The sequence below is a fragment of the Octopus bimaculoides genome, chromosome 19 (assembly GCF_001194135.2).
Source record: "Octopus bimaculoides isolate UCB-OBI-ISO-001 chromosome 19, ASM119413v2, whole genome shotgun sequence".
NCBI lineage: Eukaryota > Metazoa > Mollusca > Cephalopoda > Octopoda > Octopodidae > Octopus > Octopus bimaculoides.
Window position 1 is genome coordinate 45,006,323 of NC_068999.1, and position 12,069 is coordinate 45,018,391.

At 34.9% G+C, this 12,069-nt stretch overlaps 1 protein-coding gene across 1 annotated transcript in view; it reads right to left on the bottom strand.

The window, feature by feature from the left end:
• Window positions 1-6: 6 nt before the first annotated feature.
• LOC106881077 (intraflagellar transport protein 80 homolog) overlaps window positions 7-12,069 on the bottom strand; it is a 295,274-nt gene continuing 283,211 nt past the window's right edge. The window contains exon 18 of the mRNA XM_052974707.1: window positions 7-781. Coding sequence (XP_052830667.1) covers window positions 683-781 — 99 coding nt within the window. The 3' untranslated portion in view covers window positions 7-682. The remainder of the gene's footprint in view (window positions 782-12,069) is intronic.

The window sequence follows — 12,069 nt, forward strand, 5'->3', positions numbered from 1 at the left end:
CCCCCCCAGTATCTGACTGGTACTTTTTTTGTATCAACATCAAAAGGATGAAATTCAAAACCAACATTAATGGAATTTGAATTCACAATGTAAAGAGACGACCTCAGTGGAATTTGATCCCAGAACGTGTAAACAGATGAAATGTTGCTAAGCATTTTGCCAGGAATGCTAATATTTCTGCCAGCTCACAACCTTAATAATAATAATAATAATAACAATACTTTCTACTATAGGCACAAGGCTTGGATTTTGTGGGGAGGGGGGGGCAGTCAATCACATCGACCTCAGTACTCAACTGGTACTTAATTTATCAACCCCAAAAGGATGAAAGGCAAAGTTGACTTCGGCAGAATTTGAACTCAGAACATAAAGACAAATGAAATACTGCCAAGCATTTCACCCATCGTGCTAACAATTCTACCAACTTGCCGCCATATTAATAATAATAATAATAATAATAATTCACGTAAGTTTCATTTCTTCACTTACTACATCAAATCTACTGGCGTCTACTTTACTATGATTGTATGCATGAGACAGAGACTAAGAAACAGTGTAAATGGGTGAATGAATACACGTAGTAAATGGAGACCCCCATAAAACAAGTCCATGCTACAGAAATACAGTGACCCAGTCAAAGAAATATACATCCTGTATAGCACAGTTGACCGATTGAGTAATGCTACTTCATTCGGCTGCTTGTCACCGCAGGCGATCGTTCTTTCTCCTGTTGATATTCCTTGGCGATTTTAGCTTGCACCTGTTCCCATTCCACTTCCATCTGCAATGAATAAATTAAAAGATAGAAATATAAACACAAAAATGCTTCATAGGTGGAACCTAAAAGAAGCCCATAATGTGTGTGTGTGAGTGTAGTTTTTGCTTAGGAGTTGTGATATTAATAACCTGGTGTAGAACACTCAATGTACAGAATGAAGGATTAGTCAAGCGCAGAGTGGTTGTGAGGAAAAGAGATGACATAAGAATAAACAATTGCCTAATGAGCTTCGTTAACTAACAGCTGTTTCTGTTATAAGATGCAGTGGACACTTGCCCAAGTTGCCACAACCACAGCTGCCCCACCTATATATATATATATATATATATAATTATAACACAAACTTAACAGACTATTAAAGATGGAGAGCTGATCGTTTCGAACAGTAATATTAACATGTAAATAACATTTTAGCCGCATCAGTTTTAGTTCTTTCGCAACTAGACTCAACAACATCTTTTTTAAGTATGCTTATGATCTTCCATAAGGATAAAAATATGTATATCTGAGTATATTATTTACTACTTCCTCCATCAAGGCTTATGTAATAATAATAATTTTTTGATGCATTCTTTTTCTGCACTGAGGAGAACAGTAATATGTAATTAATTTAATTAATTGGTAATTAATTCTACATGTTAATATTACTGTTCGAAATGATCGTATGCATGTATTAAATTCTTATTTTAAAATTTTATCATCATCTCTTCTCCATCTGTTGAGCTCCTATGGGATATTTTTCCATAAATCCTCATCTCACACCATATACATGTAATAATTTCATATTCACAAAAATCTTATGCCAGTAAACAACCAACGAAATATGAAGAATCTTTGTTAGAAATCGCCACTTTGGAAACCTCCAAAGTAAAGGATAAATTGTACTTTACTTTTCCACACACACACATATATATATGATGTCAACCCGACATTCATATACTATTATTTATAGCTTTATATGCTTCAAGATTCAGTATTCCAAAGAAAAAATTTTTACGTATATGATGGGCTTCCACACAATTTCCTCTACCCATTCATTAACAAGGTATTCGTCAACACAGAGAGATAGTAGAAGACATTTGCCCATTTAAGGCGGCGAGCTGGCAGAAACTTTAGCACGCCAGGCAAAATGGGTTCGGAGTTTAAATTCCGCTGAGGTTGACTTTGCCTTTCATCCTTTTAGGGTAAATAAATTAAGTACCAGCTATGCACTGGGGTCAATCTAATCGACTTAATCCCTTTGTCTTTCCTTGTTTGTCCCCTCTATGTTTAGCCCCTTGTGGGCAATAAAGAAATAAGACATTTGCCCAACATGCCATGAATTGAGACTAAACCCCAAACCACCTAGTTGCAAAGCACACTTCCTTACCACACAGCAATGCCTACACTTAAAGTGAATGCTAAGAGATATTCAGCATAGTTATTTAGTTTTAAACTGACAATACTTTAAAAGATATTTCAATAAAACTTGTTTATTTTGATTTGGTTTATCAAAAGTTACGTTCACTGACCATACATGTCTGCTTCAAACATTTTATTTTTCATTTTTATAATTTTCTTCACAAAATTATATAACTTCAGGTGAAACTGCGTTTGTTATTGTTAAATCAAAATGCATTGTGAAATTTGAATAACAAAATAAATTTACTTTTACAAAGATAGTTGCCACTACATTATTATGACGAACATGGTAATAGTAGTAGTATTAATAATAATAATAATAATAAAAAGTCATTTGAATTAAAACTATTTTGTGACCTGGTTTTGAAAATCTGAAACAAAAAAAAAAAAATTTTGGTCGATTCTACCAAAACAATAATTCACTAGTAACATTTCACTACACAAACAAACTATGCTGAGAGTCATTAGCGTGTATATATGTATGTGAGAGTATATATATACATACATAAATGCAAACACACATATATATATGCATATATGAATATATATTTCTACATATGTAAGTATACATATATCATCATATATATGTGTGTGTGTGTGTGTATGCATAAAAAAAATTCCATCTAATGACATAATGTAAAAGGTATGTACGATAAGTGCTTGACTTGATTTACCACTAAAACTCTGGCTCAAACTGCAACTAAAACAAAAGTGGTTTTGTAGCTGTCTAGCAAAGAATGGCTATAAGTGGTTTATCATTGAGTGAAAAGATATATATATTAGAAAGAAAGAATGAATGAGCAAAACATGTGGTATCACTTTGGAGCATGTAAATTCAAACATGATTTCAGAGAATATGGTGCATTTCTCATTAAGTAAAGATTTCCATATAAGGCAACTGCCCCATCTTCAGAGAGGAAGAATTAAAGAATATCCTCAATAAAGGATATTAATAGTTACCAGTTCCATCATCAGAGAGTATAGTTGGCTTATATGGAAATTTTTGCTCAATGACCTATGCACCATATGCGCAACAATTCTAGAAACAGCTGTAAGAGATTTTATGCATTAGTTCTTAATCTCTTATTTGCTCTAACAATTTTGCAATCATGTTTGGATTATAAATTACATTTTCTTAAGTGACACCACATTTTTTGCTTTCATTTTGATTCTTTCTAATATATATGTATATTTATTTCTTTATTGCCCACAAGGGGGTAAACACACACATATATATATATATATACAACAAGCTTCTTTTATTTTCTGTCTACCATATCCACTCACAAGGCTTTGGTCAGCCTAGGGCTATAGCAGAAGGTGCCACACACAGTGGGACTGAACCTGGAACCATGTGGTTGGGATGCAAACTCTTACTACACAGCCACACATTTGTAATGTGTGTGTGTGTGTGTGTGTGTGTAGGCGCAATGGCCCAGTGGTTAGGGCAGAAGACTTGCAGTTGTAGTATCACAGTTTCAATTCTCAGACCAGGCATTGTGGGTGTTTATTGAGTGAAAACACTTCAAGCTCCACAAGGCTCTGGCAGGGGATGGTGGCGAACCCTGCTGTACTCTTTCACCACAACCTTTTCTCCCTCTTTCTTCCTGTTTCTGTTGGACCTGTATTTCAAAGGGCGCCAGCCCTGTCACACTCTGTGTCACACTGAATTTCCCCAAGAACTACGTTAAAGGTACACATGTCTGTGGAGTGCTCAGCCACTTGCACGTTAATTTCATGAGCAGGCTGTTCCGTTGATCGGATCAACTGGAATCATCATCGCCGTAACCGACGAAGTACTATGGTGTGCGTATGTGTGTGTGTGTGTGTGTGTGTGTGATTCGATCAAGGCATGATACCTAATTCTAACAGATTGAGCAACTACTTAGAGAATTCCTTTACTGGAATGAACTCCTTTTTTGGCTCATTGAACAGGCGCCAATCGGAGAAGATAGTAGAATAGAGAAACAACACTTTTAGTTCTTCATTAGTTGTTCAATTTTCTCACCAAGTTACACAGTTTCTTTTGCTTTTCACTGGAGCAGTGAAGAATGAAGTCAGTCAAACTGACTAGTCTAAAATCTCAGCTAAGTACTATACACTGTATATAGTACAGTTATTAAATCTAAGTAATAGAAGCATTTAATAATATAGTTGGCGTTAGGAGATCAATAAAGATCTTTTTTTATGATTTTGTTTTGTTTTTCTTTAGTGGGAGTTTTTTTTTTGCTTGTTTTTTTTTCTGATTTTTCCATAAGACTGTTATTAAATATCCTTTGCTTTTACTGATAATAAATAATAAAAATAGAAATATAAAAAAAAAAAGCATCATATTTAATTTTAGCAGATAATAACAAAATTATTAGAGTGGAGCACAAAATCTGGTCAGAATAACACAGTAGCCGGCTGCCGTGATGAGTCAATAATGAGACAAAACTGCTCTTATAGATTGGTGATGGTGGTGGTGGTGTTGATGATGGTGGCGGGGGGATATAAGTTTCTAAGTTGTAAGGTCTATACAAGAGAAAGATAGATAGAAGGGAAAAAGAAATAATTCAAAATCTCTCCCTCTCATTCATACACCCCTCTCTCTCTCATATGTCCCTCTAATAATAGCTGATATAAACAAATGATGGTTGGTAGGCTGGTTGATTCCCTAGTCACATTTTACATTGTATAGAGAAAGAGAGGGAGGAGAGAGAGTAAGAGAGATGCAGGATTAGTGCACATACAAGTCTTTGTGGCAGGCAATGAGTAAAATTATACTGCTTGCCAAAAAAAAAAAAAATGAGGGAGACCTGTATTAATAAGTGCTATAGTTAAATAAAGTACTAGGTGCCATTGGATTGAAAAGAAAAAAAAGGACCCTTTAAGTTTCTGCCCCAGCATGGCCAGAGTTCAATGACTGATACAATAAAAAGAATGAAATTAGAATCATCATCTGGACCTGGAGGGATTGCAATCCCAGAGGCACAGTCAGCGCAAGACCTGGGCATTTACATGAGTAATGATGCATCCTTTCATGTGCATGTTGCTAAATTGGCAATGAAATGCAGGTGGCTGACCAGATGGATTCTTAGAACTTTTAGAACAAGAGATCAGGAAACCATGATGGTCCTCTGGAGAACACTTGTCCTAAGCCACTTTGACTATTGCTCTCAGCTATGGTCACCAACCAGTGTCAAATCAATCTCAGAACTTGAGGCAATCCAACGAAGCTACACGGAGATAGCCTCTACGCAGCATAATTGGGGAAAAACTCGAGATTAAGGCTCTATTCCTTAGAGCGTAGACAAGAAAGATATGCCATAATATACATCTGGAAGATCCTGGAAGGACCTGTCCCAAACTTAGGCATCGAGAGTCACACAAATACTAGAACTGGGCACCACTGCATAGTACCAAGGACTCCAAACTTGCCATCAAGATGTAGGACACTATACTGCAATAGCCTGGGCTTCAGTGGTCCACAGCTCTTCAATATCCTCCAAAAGGACCTGAGAGACCTGTATGGGATGGATGTAGGAGTCTTCAAAATAAAGCTAGACCTCTTCATGCCAAGTGTCCCAGATGAACCAACACCACAGCGTGAGGTGCAGATGAGGGCAGCTACATCAAACTCTCTCATGCACCAAATGCCAATCCCTAAAATGCATTTGTGAAGTAAAATTATGTAGCAACATAATTTTACATATACATATACATATATGTATGTATATGTATATACATATATGTATATATCTATATATATTCACATGTGTTTGTATATATATACAGATGAGTGTGTGTATATATAAATGCATATATGTATACACACACAAATGCATACATATTTGTCTGCATACATATATGCATATATGTTTGTGCTTGGAAATTCATATATACACGTATGCCTGTATATACATCAATACATATACATCTTTATACATGTACATATACACTTCATTATACAATACATCCATTCTACCATGGAAAAAAATAAAACAAATATATATATATCTACACACACACATAAATGTGGACATATATACATTTACATCTATACACACCCACACATGTGTATGTATGTGTGTATTTTCTAAAGTATAATGACTATATTAGTGCATGACCTATTGTTTTGTGCCTGAACTGAAGAATACTACGATTCTTTGAAATATAGTTATATGTGCAAGAAAGAATGTAGCAAAAGAATCCTTTGTTTAATCAAAATTCATGTAAGTTTTTAACAGCATCTACTTTCATAAAGCACATTGCCATCTTCAGATGTATTGTCTCGAAAGACTGAACTAAGTTCACAAACCAGTTTGAGGAATATAGAAATGACTATGGATATTAATCTTAAACCAGCAAAGAAGCTAGTTCTAAAATGAGCTAGTTCTAAAGTAAGCTAGTTCTAAAACAAGCTAGTTCTAAAGTAAGCTGGTTTTAATGTAAGCTAGTTTTGAAGTAAGCTAGTTTTAGACTAAGCTAGTTTTGAAGTAAGTTAGTTTTAAAATCTCTGTAAGAGATGAAAGCAGTAACTGTACTGGCAAGTAATACTTATCACCACTTCAACATGGCTGTTGCATTTGAACGGATGTTACTATGATTTTTTAACCTTGAAAGGACATATCCTCTCATTAGTTAATGACGCACACCTGCATCCGATACATTGTGAGCGGGGAAGCGAACCTCTACCACCTTCTAGTGATATATCAGATGCAGGTGTGCATCATTAACCAGCTAGAGGTAATGTCTTCTTGGGGTTAAAAAATAATTGTAACGTCTGTTCAAACGGAACAGCCATGTTGAAGTGGTGACAAGCATTACTTGCCAATTATTAAACTATTTTCCTGAAATAATTGAATGGAGGAAACTGAGGGATGACACTACCTGAGTGTTGTCTAGGTTAACTGTGTAAAGGTGAGAATTTCAGATAAAAATAGTTATACATAGGTAGGTAGTTATATAGATAGATCTTTTTAAAAGAAGCTTATTAGAATATCCTTTTCTACTCTAGGCACAAGGCCTGAAATTTTGGGGGAGGGGGCCAGTCGATTAGATCGACCTCAGTACTCAACTGGTACTTAATTTATTGACCCCAAAAGGATGAAAGGCAAAGTTGACCTCAGCGGAGTTTGAACTCAGAACATAAAGACAGACGAAATACTGCTAAGCATTTCGCCCGGCGTGCTAACGTTTCTGCCAGCTCGCTGCCTTAAGCTTATTAGAATATTGGAAGACAAAATATCAAACTTCATTTCTTATTTACGCTAGTTGTATCTTAAATAAGTTCAATAAACAATCCTGTTAATAAATGCATTTGTGTACACACACACATACATACTCACACACACACAGATAGACAAGTACTGTTGTCATATTCGTATGTATGTACTTCTGTATATGTGTATCATTATACATGCAGAGGGAGATGAGAACAATATAGATTCGTATTTCAGCACAGATGTCTTTAATGAGTGTTCAGAAATGTGTCAGTGCACATACATACATACATACATACTTGCATACATACATACATACACAAATACATGCATATATATATATAGAGAGAGAATAAGCTATGAACCAAACTAAAAGCTACGTCACAGACAGATTTGATTTCGCAAAAAGTACAATAATGATTATATTACATGTATGAAATATCCATGTATATTTATATGCACATTATATAAATAGATTGATATACAAATGGATAGGGAAAAAATGTGAATAATATATATATATATACAGAGAGAGACAGACAGACAGACAGAAGGAGAGAGTGAGCAGTTGTGAACCAAACTGGAAGCTATATGTTACAGATAGACAGATTTCACAAAAATTATAATAATGATCATAAAATCTCCATGTATATTTATATGCATATTATATAGATAGGTTGATATACAAATGGATAGGAAAAAAAATGTGAATGCTGACTGCTATCTCTACCATTTCTCACTACCGTAAAAATCGAAATAAGTCTTTACCACAGTGTGAAAGAATTTTGAGGTGGTGATGAAAAATTCCTGGCTTCGGCTAAAAGAAAATACAGGAGGATCAGTTAATTATGGTCTTATTCATAATCATTATTCTTTAAGAAGAGCATCCAGCCATAAAAGATATGAAAAAAAAAATGCCAAAACAAAGAAGTATGGTGCAGTCTTCTACCTGACCAACTGCTGTCAAACAGTCCAACCCATGCCAGCATGGCAGGAGGAAGTTAAACAGTGATGATGATCCTCCTCTCAGATTCACACAGTTATTGTAGTGGTCCATCAGTTTTTCTAAAGGAGGATCAGGTAATTGTGTAGTTATTGAGACAAAACACTAGCATTTGTCTTAATAACTGATGAAATTCTGGAGCAGACTTCGGCCCCGGTATCCGAAACTCTGAGTTTTATTATGACAACCAACATATTATATTTACATATGTATATTTATACATATTATACATATTATATTTACATATGTATATTTATATATACTCTTTTACTTGTTTCAGTCATTTGACTGTGGCCATGCTGGAGCACCGCCTTTAGTCGAGCAAATCGACCCCAGGACTTATTCTTTGTAAGCCAAGTACTTATTCTATCGGTCAGCATCATGATCGTAAGATTGTGGTTTCGATTCCCGGATCGGGCGACGCGTTGTGTTCTTCAGCAAAGCATTTCATTTCATGCTGCTCCAGTCCACTTAGCTAGCAAAAATGAGTAACACTGCAATGGACTGATGTCCCGTTCAGCTGGTGAACACATACGTCATTGAAACCGGGAAACAGGGCCCATGAGCCTGGCTAGGCTTTAAAAGGGCGCATTTATTTTATTATATATATATATATATATATATATTAGTGAGATCCGATAAAGTACAAACAGTTGGTTAGCCTCAAGTACAGACAAGCTTGTGTAGATGATAATCAATCAATAAAGTTTATTAATCAATTTATCCAATATACTTCATCCGTATGGAATTAGACAAAATTTGCAATAAAATGACTGCTGCTATCCAGCTCCAGTATATAACAACAAGTGATGTTAATTATGTGATAATTAGTCAGTGGATGAAGGAATGGAATCGGTCGTTATGCACTACACATATTTCAAAAGTCATAATATATAATATTACTCAATCGAAGACTATCGTAGACTACACATGCGTGCAAGGTGCCATGGGGCAGGACTGAACCAGGATTCACTTAGTTGGGAGTTGAGCTTCTTAACTGTCCAGCTATTCTGTAATGTGAAGCGAAATTCTAGACCAAACATATTCCTTAATGAAATAATGAGACAAGAGTTGTGTATTGCTGATAAATCGCCCAGAGATTTCATGTTTACACTACACACTAAAATAAACGGACGCATATAGAATAAAGAGCACCGCCCAGAGGTACAGCTTCTGTCTAATAGAAGTCTTTTTCATTATCTCTTGGAATATATAATATTCTAATGAAAAGCAAAAGTATAAGAAATCTGCCTGCCTGCCAGCTAGTCGGCGAGCCTGCCTGCCTGCCGGTCGATCTTTCAGTTGAACTGTCTGTCTTTCTAATCCCAAACAGCCGTATTATTATTTATTGACATATGTCTGTACATAGACAAAGAGTGAAAGAACAAATATCAAAAGGCAGCTTAGTCGCATTTTTTTTGTGCAACTTACTGCAGACAGAATCTCTTGAACCAAAGATAAAATATGGCTGTTTGACTGGTGGCATGGTGGCGGCGGTGGCGGTGGTGAGGTGTAAGGGGGACGGGGGTGGTGGTGGCGTGAGATGAACAAAACCATTTCAAAAATTTCAAATAGCCAATGTCTGAGTCTCGTGCCCAGATAGTTCTCCGAGGTCAGTCATTAGCCGAACAAAGCCATTACACTTTGAAGTCGAGGCTTGTCACATCTGTTTCCTATAATTCAAAAATCAAAGCAGTCGTCAATATTATTCCATCTATTAATAAAAACTTGGAGGGACAGTAATTTAGAACAGAAATGGTACTTTGGTCAAAAACCTTTAGATGATTTTTACTACAAAACAGTCGAGGAATAATAAAACAATAAGAAAAATCAAGAATATATATATATGTGTGTGTGTGTTTATATGTATATATATATATATATATGTGAGTATATATATGTATGTATATATATGTGTGTGTGTCTGTGTGTGTATATATTTATATATATATGTGTGTGTGTGTGTGTATACACATATATAAATATGTGTATATGTATATATATATATATATATATAAATATGTGTGTGCGTCTGTGTATGTGTGTATATATAAATATGTGTGTGTATATATATATATATATATATATATATATATATAAATATATATATATATATATAAAAGATATTCTCACAGTATTTGTAAGTAATAGAACATATAAATTTTATTATATACTTCACATTCAGAAACCATCAACAATCTCTGCCCCCCACCTCACTCTCTCTCTTTCTCTGTACTGTTGTCCTTTCTTTTTTTACATTTTATTTCTATATGTTTGTATTATTATTATTATTTGCCGTCATCTACTTTGAAGATATTTTCTAAAACTACACATACACACATTCACATCTGTGCATATATTTCTCTCTCTCTCTCTTTCGCTGTGAACGTATGTGTGTATCTTCCTAATACCAAATGCACAACATTTCATATATATTAAGAGATCGTAGTTAACCCTCTGATAAGTCAAACTTTACGATGTTACTAACGGAATTTTCTAATTATCCGGAATATTCCTTCTTCGGAAGTATTTCAGAACAGATTGTAAGAACAAATGGTTATCAAAGACTCATCTTCCACAGATCAGTGATGATAAGTGCAAAAATAATTCTTAATCCTTTCGTTAACGTATTCCTCCTATAGCGTTTGCTTCAATTTTGAAAATAACAAAGAATTTATTACAATAACTTTGTCGTTATTTAATCAAGTGTTTAAAACATAAATTACCATAAAATTTTGATATAAGGCTTTAATTGCAATCATTCTCAGGCAAGAAGTTTATATCACAAAACCAGGGACAAGTAATATTGGTATAAAAAAAGAGGGTTAAATAATTCTTGGATTTGTTTCTTTAAAACTTCGTTTTTGTATTTAGTTTGCAAGTTTCTTTGTGAATTTGTGTGATGAAACAAATGTTGCTGTGTCTTGGGAAGGTCAATACACCAATAATGATTTAGTTAGTCAATTGGTTAAATATCTAAGCAACTAACAACAATAAAGTGATATTGAGCAGTGTGTGTGTGTTTATTGTCATTGGTATTATGATCCTCCCAAGAACATGGTTTCTTCAAAACCTATTGTTTTTTTTATCATTTCAAGTAATTAGAGAAAATGAAATATGTTAAGATTATTAATTATAATTTCTTGATTAATTTCAGAGAATGATGATAATTGAAGAAATAAAAAGTACAACAGTGGTTAAGAATAAATATATAAAAAATAACAACAGACTCTAGCTGATCAAGGTGCCACGACTGAACCTGGAACCATGTAGTTGAGAAGCAAGCTTCTTACCACACAGCCATGCCTGTGCCTGTCTGTATATGAATGTAAGTTCTTTCCCAAATAAAATTGTTCCAGGTAGATGGCCCTGCTCAGTATGTAGAAAAGGAGTAGGTAGTAACTCTATAAGATGTACCCGGTGCAAGCTATGGACACATAAGAGGTGCAGCAACATCAAAGGCAGGTTAACTAGCAAGTTAGTTTTTGTTTGTGGCAGATGTTCAGGTGCAATAAAGACTGCAAACAAACAGGAAACAACTTCTATCTCATTCCAGGGTGAAAAACTAGAGGTAGTCGATAGCTTCCGCTATCTGGGCGACCAAGTTAGTAGTGGGGGTGGGTGCGCTGAAAGTGTAGCTGCTAGAATAAGAATAGCCTGGGCAAAGTTTAGAGAGCTCTTAC